Genomic DNA, 18652 nt, shown 5'->3' with positions numbered 1-18652 from the left:
GTCAAAACTCCATACAAAAAAGGAGCTTTTCGACCACTTTTCGACTGGTTTGCGATTATAATTTGCACTTTGTCTAGACCCACTGTTTTAAACAAAGCCTGAATAATGGAAGATATTTTAGAATTTTTTTTTATTTATTCGCCTTTAAAAAAGTTTCCCTGTTAATAAGTAATAAATAAAAGGGTTTAAATGTTATAGTAATAGCATTTACATTTTCTTGGATGTAAAAAAAGGCCATTTTAAAAGCATAAAGCGGGTTTTCCACCACGAGTGAAGTGAGCCCAATAATAACCTTGTTTACCTCGCAATAAAAAAATGCATATGTATGCATTTTTGTATGGCGAGTATTTTTGTATTGTATTCTCGGTGGAAAAGCAAAATAAAATAAATAAATTCCTCTTTGGCCATGGAAAACGGGCAATAAAATAAATTGATTTGCTCATAATGCTGTTACTTGCTATAAATTCAATTCCTTTGAGATCTGCATGATGATTGACATGATTGCATTACCTAACTCGACTGTTATCTATTTTTATACTGCCTAAATTACATGCAATTGGTGTTTGACCTTGTTGTGTATGTATTTTTAGATGTACACCTTGAAAGTTTCAACTAATATGCACAATCTAATATGCATAAATAACATATAAAATTAATGTCTATGCATTTAGAGCATTTTAATATTGTAAGCATAATAACTATCGTTTTAAATTCATTCGCCAATTTTTTCACATCGTAAAAATTCGTAAAATTAAAAAACGAATATGACAGCTAGCAAAAAAGTGAAATACTCGTACCTAGAAATTGCATTTCAAAGTGTACGCTATAGGCCAGTAGAATTAAACACAAAAATGAATTAAATCGGAAATAATTCCTACTAAAGATTTTAGTGCTTTAATGGCTTCATTAGTTGCCCATAAAGACTCTCCTAGGTTTTCGACTTCGACGGAGTTGTGCTTAAGTGATGGGGGCCCCCGAAAGGGGCGCTTTTTCGGTTTTTCGGTTATACCGCGTAAAGGACTTACCCTATCGAAAAGTGGTCTTCCTGACAGTTGAAGAACATTTAATCCTGCATTAAATAAGACCAAATTTATATGTTTTGAACAAACCGTTCTCGTGCAAATGTTCGGCAAAGTAGAAAATATGTCTATAATTAATGACCCTCTCCACGTCCAATGGTTCGTTACCCGCAGGCTTCCAAGTCTTGAAAAGGAGCGCCTCAACCAGTGTAACCCTATCAAGGCTTACGAGCTGGATGCGCCTATCCTTGTTCGTCCCAGCCGTTCCTTAACTGCGGTTGCTGCACCTCTTCCTGGCACTCACCTGAACGACTTTGTGTTACCTACTGTGGCTGCCCCTCTTCCTTGTATCCTCCTGCACGACTACGTTGCCTAGCCGTATGCCTGGTCTAAGGTTCGACGCCAAAAAACAACAACAACAATTGTTCATATTAAAACGCTGAAGAGTTTTTTGTTTGTTTGTTTGAACGCGCTAATCTCAAGAATTATTAGTTTGATTGAAATAATTATCTTTGTGTTGAATAGCTCATAAATTGAGGAAGGCTATAGGATGTATACAATCACTCTACGACTAATAGAAGCGAAGCAGTAAAGAAAAATGTTGTAAGCACAGAAAATAGTATTTAAACTATTTTCACGCGTACGAAGTTGATTTTGTGGCGTTGAACCTTGGACCAGGCATATGGCTAAGCAATACAATCGTACAGGAGGGTACAAGGAAGAGGGACAGCCACATTAAGTAACACAGAGTCGTTCAGGAGAGTGCCAGAAAGAGGTGCAGCAACCGCAGTTAAGGAACGGCTGGGACGAACAAGGATAAGCGAATCCAACTCGTGAGCCTTGACAGGGATACGCTGGTTAAGGCGACCCTTTACAAGGCTTGGGAGCCTACGGGTGACGAGCTATTGGACGTGGAGAGGGTCATTAATTATAGACATATTTTCTACTTTGCCGAACATTTGCACGAGAACGGTTTGTCCAAAACATATGAATTTGGTCTTATTTAACGCAGGATCAAATGCCCTTCAACCGTCAGGAAGACCACTTTTCGATAGGGTAAGTCCTTTACGCGGTATAACCGGAAAACCTAAAAAGCGCCCCTTTCGGGGCCCCCCACCACTTAAGCACAACTCCGTTGAAGTCGAAAACCTAGGAGAGTCTTAATGGGAAACCAATGAAGCCATTAAAGCAATAAAATCTTTTGTAGGAATTATTTCCGATTTAAAAGCTAATTCTACTGGCCTACTAGTAGAGTGAAGATAAGATAACAACGATAAGTACCAACACCACCACTCAGGAATTCAGGATACGTCTTATTTATTTATTTTGAACTTATATGCACATAGAACAGTGTACATAAGGCTGAACACTTTCACTTTTAATATTTTAAAGGAATCCCAGTATAAAAGACATCAACGCTCACGTAATCATGAAAATTTAAATTTTAAAATAATAATACCTAGTTTCAATTTCAATAATTACTTCAAGTTCTTTAAATTATATGTAGGTAACTAGTTAAATTTTTCCGTGCCTTCCGTTTATATTTTTATGTAAATGACAAGTATTGAAAACAATGCGCGACGCAACACATCGATCGTCATTGGTATCTAACTACAAAAACAATAATGTCCTCACAGAAAATACCCCTTTTTAATTGACCCGACTGGGAATCAAACCCAGTGATCCATACGTAGTCTCAGGCCAATTTCAGCACCACCAGCCACTGGGCCAATCGAGGATCGTTATTATGCGTTAACTGGATTATTTTAATCGCTTCGATTATATCGATTCGTATCATGCTAGCTGGTATAGAATCAATAGAATGGTTTCCTCTGTATTGACCAATAGATCCTGCGACGCGACGTGCTACGGCCGGCGCGTGCGCGTGCGTCCTCAGCTAATGACAAATTTATGCGCGCTGAATAATAAACGCGCTCATAGTAAAAAGGTCTCCTTTGAGACGCGTGCGCATGTATGTAGGGTTACTAGCTTAATACTTATTAAATTAAAAAATAAAATGGCAAATAAATGCAGAAAGTCATAATTAATATAGGTAGCCTTCTAATGTGACAGCAATATTTGGTTTAAATGCATACCTACATAATATTTCAAAGAGACAATTCTAGACGCAGTCGTCATGTCATGTCAGTACAGCAAAGCAGTGTAACAACGCCTACAGCGTTGCGGGTTCGAATACCTCGAGGGGTAAGGTATTTGCCCCTCGAGGTATACGAATCGATTCTAGAGTGTTTGTTGCTTAGGAGCTCCTTTACTTCAATTATAACAAAGTATCATTCCGTTGTTTTAATTTAGTTGGTCCATCCTTTTTAAAAGAAAATTTTAATCATTTTACCTATTACCGCCTTTGCATTATATATTTTGTTACCCTTAATCCTTTATTGGCAGCCCTAAATACAGGTGGGCCACAACACAATAGTGTATTGTTTGCCTAACTATGTATACTCGTAATATGAATCGACACCAATATGAATCATATGGGTATATTATCAAATATAAACATGAAATCTTCTTCTTCTTGTCGTGTCGACAACAAATCTACACAGTACAATAAACTCCGCCACAAGCATGAATTCTGGATTGGCTGAGGGAAAAAAAATAGCACAATCACTTCCTTGAGCTATAAAGAAAATTAATTTATCAACTTATTTTCGGGTAAATCCATTTCATTACAAGTACTAGTTAGGTATTTATTAGTACATTTCACTATGACCGCTTAAATAAATAAAAAATATCCACTCTTTTGTGATTGGCGTATCACACGCAATAGTTAAAACTTCATTACTCTATAAATCACAACACTCTACGGTCGAATTAACTAAAGACTTAATATAAAATATAGTTAAATACCTACATTTATGTGGGATTGTGAGATTGTTCTATTGAAAATAATGGTTTTATTCGTTCTTCATTTTATTAAAATCGTCTTACAAAATCGTCCATCTTTTTACAGACAGCTAACGTCATCTCCCAAATCTGACATCTCACCATATACTTAATTAAAAATAAAAACTAAACCAAACTCCTTATTCCCACACGGCCTTCCTGATTATTCATCTGTCCCAGATGAAATACCTTCGACTTCGGTAGCGATCAACGTCTTCATAACATCAGGGTCTTCTGTATTTCCAATTCTTAAATCACCTTTCTCGTATGTTCTAGCTTTCTTTCTTTTCTTGTTATAAACTCTAACACTTCCATCTTGAATTGTCTTCACACATTCTCTTGCCTTTTCTCTTAACTCATGTCTTGCCTCATCCATCCTCTCTACGTTTTCCTCTTCTATCATCTTAACAAGTTCATCATCTCTTCTATTATTGATCCGGTTAAACAGTCCTTCTTTTCCTCCCTTATGATTCTCTCTTATAATTTCGTCATGCATCTTCTCCGGTACTACAAATAATCCATCTTCATCTCTTTCTTCGTACAACATCTCATTCCGGTAGGGTTCTTTCAGCATCCGAATATTATGTTCGTCTTCATCTTGTGTCTTCTTCAGCCGTGCAGTCGTCTCGGTAAGTACTAAACAGCTTAGGGTGCCGTCGTGTTTTATTCCAGGTCGGTGTTCAATCTGACAGTCGTTACTCTTCTTTATTTCGTCTGTAGGCTTGCAGTCTTCCAACATTTTCTGAATTTCAGTCGTATGTCTTGAGTCGTCTATGTCGTATACTACAATTTGATCATCCTTGTCCACTCCTTCAATCTTAATCTTCTCTAACGTTACATCATCTTTTCCTACTTTCACAATAGTCAACGTCTTCTTCTGTTCATTATTAGGACAATCATCACGCTTGTGTCCAAAGTCATTGCATCTAAAGCATTTAATTCCCTTTTCGCATGCAGAATATTGATGATCGAGAGCTCCGCAGTTATAACATCTTCTCTTAGGATTCTCATCATTTCCCGATCTTCGATTACCATGACTTCCTTGGTAACTTGACGTCGTAGGTGTCGGTTTCGCTAACTTCTTCATAAACTCGCTGTATATCTCTAGTTTCTTCCTGAACTCCTTAATATCCGCGGCGCCATAAAGTATAACTTTATTCGTCTCAACGTCTCTAATTCCGTCTATAACGTACTCCATCAAAGCAGCATCTTCAACTTTCCCATGTAATGCTATCTCTTTCATCGTCAAAAAGTACTGTTGGTAAGTTTCATCACTCTTCATCTTCCGTGCAACGAGCCTCTTGTGGATCGTCGCGCTATTTAGTTTGGGTGCGAATTCCTCTCTGAGCGCGTTCTTCAAATTAGTGTAGTCTTTAACTCTACCAATAGACCTCAAAAACAACTTAGCAGTTCCTCCTAGTAGTCTCTTCGCATAAACTAACTTCTCCACATTAGTCCACTTCATCAAATCAGCAACGTCTTCAAATTCTTCTATAAATTCTGTTACAGGATATGTATCATCGCCAGTAAAAACATTCATTGACTTCTCTAAGTCTCGGAACGATATCTGAACCCCAACATCTTCTTGACACTCTTGGTATTCTTCATCCTCGCTCGGTTCCTGACCTTTCTTCGTCAGCGGCATCTTCGGTAAAATATCTTCAGTCTTTTTCATCTTCGTCGTAAGTCGTCGTCGTAAGTAAGATACTTTACTCGAATACATCATAAGTAATCACCGTCGTAACAAGTCACCTTCAACATCTTTCGTCTTATTTTTACGTCTTGAATCTTCGTCTTTCGTCGTCTTGAACCACTAATTTTCAATGAAGAGCCTGACCCCCATGATCAATCCTCCCAATCCTTCCAATCCCTGCTTTATCCCGGACGAGCCCCCAAAAAAGTTGTGGGATTGTGAGATTGTTCTATTGAAAATAATGGTTTTATTCGTTCTTCATTTTATTAAAATCGTCTTACAAAATCGTCCATCTTTTTACAGACAGCTAACGTCATCTCCCAAATCTGACATCTCACCATATACTTAATTAAAAATAAAAACTAAACCAAACTCCTTATTCCCACATTTATACTTTCATTTACATTATTATTTAACAAAACAACTTACTATACTGTTAGTTTTGCAGTTACATTCTAATCGTAGAAACTGCAACACAGGCGTGTGGCCATGGTAACATCCCATAGTTAATTCACTTCCCGCGGGTTTCATTTAAATTAGTGTCTTTTAACGTTAACCTAATAACTATTTCAAAGAACCATCAAAAGTATGGAATACACACCGGAGATGGTAATACATACTAAATATAGTTTTAGTTCCAATATGAATATTCCAGTAAGGGTACTAAGTACATTTTTTTTATTAGGTAAGTATTTAATTAAATGATACGTGACAGCTCTCGATCTCGCTAAAAATCTTGCACTTTCTTTAGCAATCAATAAATTAAATAAAAATATAATAACATTTTAGTTAGTTACTTGATCCTGCTGTTAGGTTAATCTAAGCAAAGTTTTGCCCTTAGTGAAAACACGTTTGCAGTTCAATGTAGTAGTATAGTAGTAGTATTATTTGTAACGTTATTGGTTTTATCTTCATGTGAATGATCTAATGCACCTTACTTCGTATGCACTATTTCTATGGCCATAAGGGAACCGTGCAAGCAACATAAAACCGTTATAGTGAAAGCTACAAGAGTAGAGCAACTCCGACGCAGTCTGTAGGCCGGCGCAAGCGAGCACGCGCGGCTTCGTGAATCGAACAACTTATTTATTTTTTATCAAATCAGTGATTTATGTGAGGACAATTAACAATTTTGGTAAGTTAACAATTTATTTGACACTGATCTATTTGAACATTGACAACACGCAGACGAAACAATTCTTTTTCGCTTCAACAATAGTGCCTAATTGTGTAGTTATGAAAATTCCTAATTTTTTAATTGTAGCTAATTAAATTTAAAAGAAGACAATCAAATGAATTTATAATTAACTTTATACTTTTATAAAAATACAACATCATTGTCGTAATAATTGACTGTATTGAAATCACAATAAGTTCTTTTATTAACTATTTTTGTATCCATTTTAAAGAACAGACTTTGTTTGCCACTAAAGGTTTGTTCATTTTGGATTAAGATTAAACACACATAGTTATACATTTTCTCTTTTCAATAGTAAACACTAAATGACCCTAAACTCTACCGGCTAAGCGTGCAAACAACTTTCATCTGCCTACTTTCTATAAAAATTGACACATACATTCCAAAGAAGAGACCAACAAAAAAACAAGGCATTAATTAATTACTAACTTCATTTAATAATGTCAAAAAATAATAAAAATCTTTGTTATTAAAACCAGGTACGCTATTTCAGATTTAATATGAAGTTTAATTTATCGATCATTGTAAGAAATTAGTACAATTTTTTCTGCAGTCAATCTAAAAGATGAATTCTATTGTCTGTGTATTTTTAAACAGCGGTTAAGAAATTGTTTAAATTAACTACCAGCGAGCTATAACTAGGCTTAATTACTTTCTTTAATTACTTTCATAGAGGATAAGATAAGGATAAAATACACAATAATGCTGACTTATCTTTCAGAAAATTTACAACTTCCTAGTGCAATCGTTATTATAACCCAGGGTTAGACTTATCATAGAATGAAGAAATACTTAATTAGGCCATGATAAAAAAAATATTTGTGGGTTGAAAGATAGTCTTAATATCTGTTCTACATACTATCGTGTTAACTGACCGCTCTACATTTATATTTTAAATAATATTTTTAATGAAATGAGCTGCGATGTGTTGTTATACCGGGGATAGATTGTTTCCCCTAGCTTGAAATGAGTAGGTAAAATAGTATAGTCATTTTACCTCAGTAGAATAAAGTAGGTTAGGAAGGTAGGTCTGAGATTTCGCGGTTCGCACTCCGCGCATACCGCAGCAGTTAACTTTTATTTATGATCGGTTTCGATTGCCAGTTTTATCTAGTCAAATCAAGCTCGTAACAATGCAAATTGATTGCATTGTATCCTTCCCATATTACTTACTTTAGTATAAAGTTGTTTGGGTTTAATTTGAATATCACTTGTAGTTTCGTTAACATATAAACCTCGCAAATTAACAGTAACAGTTGTAGCCCGGTAAATACTGACCAAATATGTCGCCCTCTGCTTCTGAGAACTTGTTACATGGATTCCTTTGACTCATTTGCAGTTTGCTAAAATATTTACTAACTAAAGGCGAAAGTTTCGATAACGAGTAGGAGGTACCTACTTACCTACGTACTTTATTGAGTTTTATAGACACCCAAAACACGAGCTGATGTTATCATAGAATAAGTTATGGATAACTAAGTAATTTTTATGAGGTTTGCGGTTTTTATCTCTATTTTACGTACGCCTGAAATACATTACAGAACCGCATAGTAAGGTCGCTCTTTCATAGTAAATAAGTCCGTTACTTATTTAGCGCTCTAGTGGTAACACCTAGAAGTATTACTTTGTATTACCCAAACCTATAGTGTAACCTACTTACCTTATCTCTACATTTACTGCCCAGTCTTATTGTTTTCAAGTAGGTTTATTAGTGGGCTCGTATTCTACAATGGACACTGAAAACTCGGTTCAAACTCAAGCTTGTCAATGGCCTAAATATTCATACATATTAGGTGTTGTTTCACAATAAGGATTAATGGCTTTACATTTTTATGTAAAATTTTAGTGGCTGTACTATATTCGTAGTAAAATTTTTGTATAGTACTATTACAAGTACCTACCTCCTACATAATCATTTGATTTTATACGGTAGTGTCCACATTAGGTGCATCTCTAACCGGTCCACGTACATTTACTCAATGATAAAAATGTCTTTTTTACAGACCTGAATACACAATGATGTTAGAAGGAACAAAGATCAAAACCCACTCCCAAATGGCCAGCGTATTCGACATTGCCAAAGACACGGTTCTTTTCCTGGTGTTGTCCTGCTACTACATCTTGGAATCGCTGTTTTGGACCTTAGTGCCTAATGCAATAAGGCCCATGAAGAGTCTGAAGGGGGATGTGGTGGTGGTCACAGGCGGAGGAGGGGGGGTGGGGCGGCAACTGGCGGTCAAGCTGGCGAGACTTGGAGCGAAGGTCGTCGTGTGGGATATAAACTTAGAAGGTGCGTTCAGCTGCCTTAGGTTAGGTTTTAATGCAGAATAAATTAACCTTTGGAACGTAATTGATAGTTGAATGTAGTCTCGTAACAAGAGCAATGGAAAAATACAGAACATTTAGGATAAGAATTAGATTTTAAGCAAACTTACGTTTCATGAGTTGGATAGTCGTAAAATATTGATCCTCGATGGATAGAGCGATCGGATGAAAAACAATTTGCATCGTATTAGGAGGTAATTAGTCATGTTTTAATCATGAATAGATTTTATAAACACGCAATGTCAAATCTTCAATTAGTACCTACCTAAGTAGGAACCTTCATTCATATTAGCTCTGTGTTTTTTAATACTTGCAAATATAAAATTAATATTTTAAAATAAATAGAGTTCATGGATACAGTTATACGAAAATCAATTCATGAAACAAATCAGTTAATTAATTAACTAAAGGATAAATTAAAGTAGTACATTATGTACAGTCGATCATAATACATGATACATTACACGCTACTAATATCTTTTAATAGGTAGTAAAGTAAGTAATAATAAAACAAACTGGATTAGTGAGCAGTAATAATTAATTAACCAAAAGGTAGAACTACATTAATCACATTGTTGTTTTCAACAGGTTTGCAAAAAACATGCCAGGCTGTGATGGATGAGGGCTATGAAATTGTGAGTCACGTAGTGGACCTGGCAGACAGAGCTGCGGTCTACGCTACAGCTGAAAAAGTCAAGAAAGAGGTATTTGTTCACCTTATTCCATAATCTCAAAACGCAGCGTAAAAGACGTCCAACAAGGTGGACCGACGACATCATAAAGTTAGCAGGAAGGCGCTGGACGCAGACCGCTACCAACCGGGCAACATGGAAAGCATTGGGGGAGGCCTATGTTCAGCAGTGGACGTCCTATGGCTGAGATGATGATGATTCCATTATCTACTTAATTCCGAATTATGATTGCAGTTCCCTCCTTAAAAAGTGGTAGGTACACTAGGCTGATAAAGTCGGAATAATTCACTGTTTGACACTACCTTCCTACTAAGTATTTCGTAATGCCTTAGGTATATCTTATCTAGGTATATTTTATGCTTACTGGGCACAGTAACTAGAACGAGCTCTCTGAAGCTTGACGTCATCTTTCATATCAGAAAAACCGCTTGTTTTAAGCGTACAATGTCGTATATAACCTTTAATATAGCCCTTCCTTCTACGACCCTTTTCGTGTTAGTTACATACAAGCAACACAGGTCCCCCCAAAAACAATATGGATGCGCCTTACAAAACTTAACCTACTTATGAAAATGTTTCAGGTAGGCAAAGTGGACTTGTTGATCAACAACGCGGGCACAGTGTTCGGGGACACGATCCTGGAGCTGACAGACTCTGCGATAGAGACCACCTACAAAGTTAACATCCTCTCGCACTATTGGGTAAGTAGCCGTGCCATTACTGCCATTGCAACGTACACACGACAGCACATCAGGCTACCCATTTTTGTTGCAAACTCGCCCCTATTACAACCACACAAGATCCCAGTGGTTACGTTGACGTGCTGTCGTCGTACAGTGTATAATTAGCTATAATCATCATTCATCGTGCAGATACTCACATTTCCCAACGGTACTCGACCACAATACAGCGAATGGCTGTGATATTAGCGTAAAATGTTGTTACAATGGTTTTATTTCATCGTAATCCCCGTCGTGCGTTGGTACCCACTGAAAACCAGCTTCGTGACTTGAAGACTTGTGTCATGTCACGATTTTTGCTGAATACCTTTTCAGCTTGCCTTAATAAAATTAAGAATGTGTATAAAATATTAAATGCTGAATAAAGTACCTACCTACTTCTATTGTTATTTTATTTTATTAGCCACTAGCTTTCCGCCCGCGGCTTCGCCCGCGTGGAATTTTGTCTGTCACAGAAAAACTTTATCGCGCGCGTCCCTGTTTCAAAAACCGGGATAAAAACTATCCTATGTTCTTTCCCGGGACTCAAACTATCTCTATGCCAAATTTCATCAAAATCGGTTGCGAGGTTTAAGCGGGAAAGCGTAACAGACAGACAGACAGACAGAGTTACTTTCGCATTTATAATATTAGTTGGGATTTTGGTAAATTCAAAGAAACAAACAATAGACTCAAGTTCAGTGTCGGATTTTCCTAGGATATTATTTATTCTGAGGTCGGGGTTAGGTGCGTAACACGTGTGAAGAATAATATTTTTCTCATTTGTTTAGGAGCCACATACCTACCTACCTAACTTTTTGCATTTTTAAATAACATCAATATTCATAACAAAAGACAAAGGCTGCTACACCGAAAATTAAGCCTTCGCCTCCAACTCGATCTGCGGTTCCAGTCGCAGGATTGACTGTTTAATTTTTTTCTCCATCGGGATTAGACCCACCCATCAATGTGCACAAAAGAAATTATAACACATTTTACCAGGGCTATTTCTTCCCGTTCGGAAACACCGTTCCCGTAATTTCGAATCTAATATAAAGGCGCGTGCACACGGGTGAATGCGCGCGCGCTGCGATAGTAGGTATATCTGTTTCTTTATAGAGAAGAAAACATACACTTGAAATGCGAACCTCCTCTTTTTTTGAAGTCGGTTAAAAAGAGAGGCATACTTTATGGTGGGAAAAGTCACCAGTGAATCTAATCATCATTTTCTCTTACCTAGACAGTGAAGGCGTTCCTCCCAGACATGATCAAGAGCGGCAAGGGGCACATCGTGACGGTGGGCTCGGTGGCCGGCCTGCTGGGCACGTATCGCTGCACCGACTACAGCGGGACCAAGTTCGCCACCGTCGGCTTCCACGAAAGCCTGTTCACAGAATTGAGGGTAAGAAAAGCAGATGAACAAATGTTACTTACATTTGTTACAAATTCAATTTAGAAATTGATAGGTACTTACTTGGAGCCTGCCTACATAACTAAGTATGCGTAAAAAAAATATCTTTGCCTCGTGTTCGTGTTACGAGTGGGCTCACAACAATAATCTAGCGGATCAAACCCGCGTTCCTCGGATGACGAGTCGGCCATTCAGACACCTTCACCACCGAGTCTTGGCACCACACTCGGTGTCTTCTCTTCGTCTTTTACGCATCTTTTTTGCTAATTCCAACAATAACTTTAGAAAAAACTTTTCTACATCTAGAGATCCTAGAAAAAACTTTTGCATGTACACAAGGTCTTCAACTGGATCAAACCGTGGCATGTACGCACAGGGGGCTTCAATATATAGCACCGCACGCTTACGGTAAATTATTTTCGAGTCTCACACAAATATCTCTTGGATTTCCAGGCCCACGGTCACAACACCATCCACGCGACACTGGTGTGCCCTTACTACATCAACACGGGGATGTTCGACGGAGTCACCCCGCGGCTTATGCCCATGCTGGAGCCCGACTACGTCGCGGAGACCATGATCGACTCCATCCGCAAGAACGAAGTCAACTGCATCATGCCTGGTTCTGTGCGATACCTCCTGCCGCTTAAGTGGTCAGTATCCGTGCCCCTCCTTTCATTATGCATCATCATTTCAGCCATAGGACGTCCACTGCTGAACATAGGCCTCCCCCAATGATTTCCATGTTGATCGATTGGTAGCGGCCTACGTCCAGCGCCTTTCAGCTACCTTTATGATGTCGTCGGTCCACCTTGTGGGTGGACGTCCCATGCTGCGTTTTCTGGTACGCGGGCTCCACTGCCCCATTGGCCGTCAGTTCTTCGTACTATGTGCCCTGCCCCTACTTAGGTGCCTAAGCACATAGGTTCACGACCGGAGCCACAACTTGTATGTCCAAGTTCGAATCTGCTTCCTTTCAGCTACCAAGGTAGGTAGCTTATTTCAGAAAGATGTTGGGAGGTTACGTTACTTATACGAATTTGTTGGGACAAAAATCTTTTCGTTGAAAGTCACATCATTATTTTAATTATCAAACCACTAAGTTTATAGTTATTGATTATATTTATTTATTACTGAGGTGAACTTACTAATTATTTAGAAATGCAAATACTGTTTAGCATTTATTATTTGCGTACTGACACATACAAGATACAACATAATTATGTAGTAAGGTACCTAAGTAGCGCATGTTTCGAATATCAATCAAAATAGACAATAATATGCGCATACAAAATTAGTTTCCTACATTCTAGCGTAGTAGTAAGCTTAAGCTTCTTTTATTTAATTTACATATTAGTCAAGGAAATACTAAGAATAACATTACTTCCTTTCATGAAGAGGCATAGATCATCATCATCATTTCAGCCATAGGACGTCCAGTGGTCGTCCACTGCTGAACATAGGCCTCTCCCATTGATTTCTACAATGGGCGGTTGGTGGCGGCATGCATCCAGCGCCTTCCCGCTGCCTTTATGAGGTCGTCGGTCCACCTTGAGGGTAGACGTCCTTCGCTGCGCTTTTCGGTACGTGGCCTCCACTCCAGAACCTTGCTGCCCCATCGGCCGTCAGTTCTGCATACTATATGCCCTGCCCATTGTCACTTCAGCTTGCTAATCCGTTGGGCACGTTGGACACGAGGCAAAGATAGAGAAAACAAAATGCTATGTCATTTCCTCACCAAGTTTCTTGTTATTCCAGCCTTCTCCCCGCCAAGATGTGTTGGGACCTGATGCACCGAGTGATGAAGGGGCCACAAGCCATGATGGAATTGAGGAAGAAGCCCACAGTAGCAGCCGGATAAACTTAGCTTTATGACGAAATATCTTTCAATACTGTATCCCATACATTTAGCATAAAAGGGATAAACTAAAATAATGATAAAATGAATAATTAACCAAGCCCAGTCGAGTAGATACGATTTTTAGAACAATTTTTCCTCAAACGCGAAAAAATAGTAATTTAACAAAATTTTAAGATTATGACTATGTTTGCGTATAGATTACTTTGATATATGTCACAGAGTGATGAATGCATGCATGAATTTGTGGGTAATAAAAAAGACTGAATGAAATACATATTTTGAAATGGGATCACTTAGGTTAAGTATTAAAATTAATTATTGCAGAAATTAAGTCTTTTTATTCTCAATAAAATAAATATGACTAGGTGTTACACTTCATCATATTTTTGCCTTAAAAATAATATCACAAGTAATTAAAATAGATCATAAAAATAGTCCAGGCCCTGGCCCAGTTCCCATATTGCAATCCCAGTGCCGAACTCCCGGGCTAGATCCAGTCTCTTCTGTATGGAGAACAAAGTTGGATAAAATATCTTCTTTGAACCCTGTGATGTCCTGTAAAGAAAAGTTTCACTATTGTAAGCTCATAGGGTTGTTACCATCATTTATTAAGTTTTGGTATATTGAGGTTGAGGTACCAAAAATTATTACATAAATAGCTAATACATAATAGAACAAAAGTACAGATCATAGTGTTTATGTATTTAGGTAGAAAATAGAAGACTGGTCCCTTCATCTCAACAGTCACTTCTATGATCATGCCTTGCATTGTTCAAATTACAGAACTCTTTTTGAAGCAGATATGCTTTAGATGCTAAATGCTTAATTTGGAGATATATGTATTATAATTATGATGATTAGATTACCTACCGAATTTCTATATAATTTTCAGCTGTATTATTGTTGTAGGACACTGTCCCGGTGGGCTTAGCATTCTTAAGCAGCTCCACATACTCTGTGCCCACAATGGGACCACCCCCATTAGAAGTGTATGAATTTCCATAGAAATTTAAGCCAAGTAGAATCTTGGAGCGTTTGGATGGATTATCTTCTTCACCAACTAATTTTTCAACACACAGTCTCATCCAGTACAGCGGTGCATTTGGGCCTGTAAATATAGAATAGAATACTTTATTGAACACAGTAAGCACAATAGGGATGTTTCCTGGGTAAAAAAGCAAGAGTTTTAATTAGTCCGTCAGTTAGCTTATCAATAACTACTAGACACGTATTTTTCACTTGTGAAAACTAATGAAAATGTAAAGAGATAAAGCGTGCCAAAGTTCTAAAGAAAAGGCCCGTGACGTCAATGAGTGCGTAAAAGTGCAGCACTTTGTGACGTCGCACGGAACTTCAACGCACTATAACTTTGTAATAATTTGTTTGATTGACAATTAAAAATATATGTGTCCAATATTTTTTTATATTAAAATTGACGGACTTAAAAAATTTTTTTAGGAAATTAGCCTATTTATAAACAAAAACAATACAACAAGAAAAAAAATAGTGGGCCACTGCACCAATAGGCTACTGCTCAGTATTTATCTTTACAAGCTTGAAGGGCATGTCTATTAAATATAGAAATATAATTACAAATAATGTAATACCTGGTTTTTGGGGGTTTGAGAAGTCATAAGTCATCACTGACACCGCTTGTACATACGGATGGATATCATTAAAAGCTTGTATGAAAAACTCATCGGTGGGGTAGCCCCGGAATGGTGGGTAGACTAGGATCAACTTCAGTTCATCTTCAGCCATTTCTAAACCTGAAACAATATTATTTATGATATCAGTGTCTCTAAGAGATTTTCAATTAAAACTGGGCAAGTCAATAGATCAATTAATTATTCTCCCTGTCAATGATAAAAATAATGAAATAAAATTAAATAAATTTTAAAATATCTGTGAATATCCTAGATATAAAAAAATGGAAGTAGTTACTCTCCACTATCACTTAACACTTTACAGAACTTTTAAAAAGATAAAATTCTACTTACCAAAATGCTGAATGAACTTCACAGATTTATCAAGGTACTTTCCAATCTGTGACAGAATTTCTAGGACAACTCCATCAAACTTCCACTGCTTACAGGCTTTTTTGATCTCATCAACCAACGCCTGCTGCTCTGAACGGGCACTGGGCTCCATGAAGAAGGCTTTCAAATCTGAAGACTGCCAATTTTCAAATAAGATTCTAGGGAGAACTGCAAATAAACAAGTAAGTTTTTAATTTGAAAATTATAAATAACTTGAAAAAATCAAACTGCCTAAGGCAGGAATTGAACCCACAACCTTTCACTTGCCGGACTGGCTCTTTCAACTGAGCTACTTAGACACTGGAGTTTTTAATTGTTTTGGTATTCAAATAACCTAATCTCATTTTAATGATACTTTTAATTACATTTAATAAATTACAAACTATAAATAAGAGGTCCATTTTTAATTTTAACTCACTTTTGATATTACTTTGGGAGCCTTTCTGTCGGACTGACTTCATCCACGCATGATCAACGTCATGCAATCCTGATATGATGTAGATGTTGGGTGACTGTCTTTTCACCTGCAGCCACACTGGAGAGATGTAATTAAATTTAGGCGCCCATGTCTTGGCCACGTCATAGCCTTTACTGTTCCACTAAAAGCAAGTAATGATTTTTAAAAGATGTACATAGAACACAAACATACCTCATGATAATAGCATTTTACGCAAACTCTTTCAAATTTGCCACCAATTAAGCGCCGGTATTCTTAAAATTCCTGAATGCCGGTAAGTATTGTGTTCAAGCCGAAACGCCTATTTTAGTTAGGTGTAATACCAATTGAAATGATGTTCAAATGACATGAGTTTCCGTAGTAACTTGAAGAATTCACAATCACAAGGAAGCAAAATAGAAAGGAAGCACCTTAGTTAAATAAAGGGAGCACAAGATTACATGTTTGTTTTTACATACCGGAGTAACATAACCTAAAACCGAATTTTTAAAATTCCTTAATGAAATATCTTGATGATACGTAGCATGGTATTTAATAATATCCCTCACAATGGGCGTTTCAACCACTAATTTTCGATCTAAAACGTTATTTTTACGTGGACCATCTTGAGTTTTGACTCCTTTCTGTCCTTTTTTATCTGAGGGTGGTGATAAAGTTGCCAAACACACATTCAGTAAAAATATTATTTGCAGAATAGTATTGAGAAATTGCATTTTATATCTTGTAGAACTTTCAGACTTTTCAGTTTTCAGGTAGGATATCCAAAATTATCTGCATGCATCAACACAACGGGCACCTGACTGACACTGACGCAGGGTACGGAAACTTCCATACTACGATCAAACTTGCTTCCAAACAGCGACTTCAGTCGATAAATTCCAATACTTTTTTTTTTTTTTTCTTCTTTATGGCTCTCGCGGATTGCGTTTAGCCACGACGGGGTTCTTGATTTTTGCGTTCAGTTTTGCCATAAGTTTTGCGGACATTGCGTTTAGACAGGGTGGGATTGGGTTAAAGTTAAAAGGTAGGGAAACGAATCAATTACGGAAGGAAACGGAACAAAGGATGGTTTTCATAGGATCAATTTAGGTGTGATATAAGTACAAAATAATAAAAATAAAATAATATTTACATAAGTACAATATACATTACTATTTACAATTTTATATTATTATGGGTAATAAATTCGGCTAGGATATTATAAACATCAATGTTATTGGTATATAATAGGCAAGTGATGGATGTAGGAAAAGGAATTTTAATGGCTAAAAGAGAACTAATAAAAGAGGAACGATCATATAGGCAACAGTAAAAAAATATGTGATTTAAGTCTCCGACGCCAGAACCACAAGTGCACGAATCATAATCAAGTACATGAATTTTAGCCAAGTGTGCTGGAGTGCACACGTGACCAAGTCGCATTCTAGTTAAAATGGTAGTAACTGTTTTGGAAAGATTAATTTTAACAAACCATGGTTTACAAAGGATGGATGGTTGAATGAGCTTGTAATGTTTCCCCTTAGATTGGCTAGTGAACTCCCAATTCTCATCCCAGGCAGATTTGAGATAAGCTTTGGGAAGGGCTGCCGTTAAGTCATGGCAATAATTTGTGTACGGATGTATATCTCCACACTCAACCGCTTCATTGGCCAGCTTATCAGCTTTATCATTTCCTGGAATATTGGTATGACTAGGAATCCACGCAAAATTAATTAAATGACTGTTAAGACTACATTTGTGAAGTAATTTCCTGCATTCTGTAATAATAGGATAATTAGTATTGTTCTTAAATGGAAATTTATGTAATGCCTGCAAAGCACTTTTAGAGTCACAAAATATTACAGTTGTGTTTAATTTCATAAGGAGAGCATACTCTAAAGCCTTAAACAGTCCAAAACATTCTCCTGTAAAGACTGATGATTCTGGACGGAGTTTTATTTTCTGGACAATATGATATTGTTTATGGTATGCGCCAACGCCAACATGACCCGTTGGAGAGTGCTTAGATGCATCGCAATAGATATGATGCCAATCGCCCCAGTGTTCGTCTACGATCTGATTGAACTTAATGTTAGCATTGTAGTCATCCTTATGTATGTCTAGGTTGAAATGAATTGTCGGAGTAAGAATAAGGGATTCAAAATTTACAGAAAATATCGGAAGAAAGGAGGTTCTGTGGACTGGGGCTTGGATTGATATAAATTTACGAAAACTAATAATCACACAAGGAGGAGATTTACGTGACCAATAAGAGGAAGTATCAATTAAATCATTAAGTCTGTTGAGTTTGCTATATATAGGATGGTCAGCAAATTGAAGTACACGGAAAAGATA

General features: G+C 37.2%; 2 protein-coding genes across 2 annotated transcripts; one reads left to right on the top strand and one right to left on the bottom strand.

Moving 5' to 3' along the window:
- The first annotated feature begins 6636 nt into the window (after nt 1-6636).
- Nucleotides 6637-14149, top strand: LOC135078906 (short-chain dehydrogenase/reductase family 16C member 6). The gene is made up of 7 exons (XM_063973481.1): nt 6637-6751; nt 8818-9104; nt 9728-9843; nt 10413-10532; nt 11791-11952; nt 12415-12614; nt 13720-14149. The coding sequence occupies exons 2-7, from the start codon at nt 8831-8833 to the stop codon at nt 13820-13822; spliced, it is 975 nt and encodes a 324-aa protein (XP_063829551.1). The 5' UTR covers nt 6637-6751; nt 8818-8830; the 3' UTR covers nt 13823-14149.
- Nucleotides 14138-17124, bottom strand: LOC135078905 (chitinase domain-containing protein 1). Its single transcript, XM_063973480.1, has 6 exons — nt 16777-17124; nt 16280-16460; nt 15823-16029; nt 15430-15591; nt 14693-14930; nt 14138-14377 (listed from the first exon to the last, which is right to left on the bottom strand). The coding sequence occupies exons 1-6, from the start codon at nt 17029-17031 to the stop codon at nt 14236-14238; spliced, it is 1185 nt and encodes a 394-aa protein (XP_063829550.1). The 5' UTR covers nt 17032-17124; the 3' UTR covers nt 14138-14235.
- Between the last annotated feature and the right edge of the window lie 1528 nt (nt 17125-18652).

This window comes from Ostrinia nubilalis, chromosome 15, assembly GCF_963855985.1.
Source record: "Ostrinia nubilalis chromosome 15, ilOstNubi1.1, whole genome shotgun sequence".
NCBI lineage: Eukaryota > Metazoa > Arthropoda > Insecta > Lepidoptera > Crambidae > Ostrinia > Ostrinia nubilalis.
This window is presented reverse-complemented; position numbering and strand designations above follow the sequence as displayed.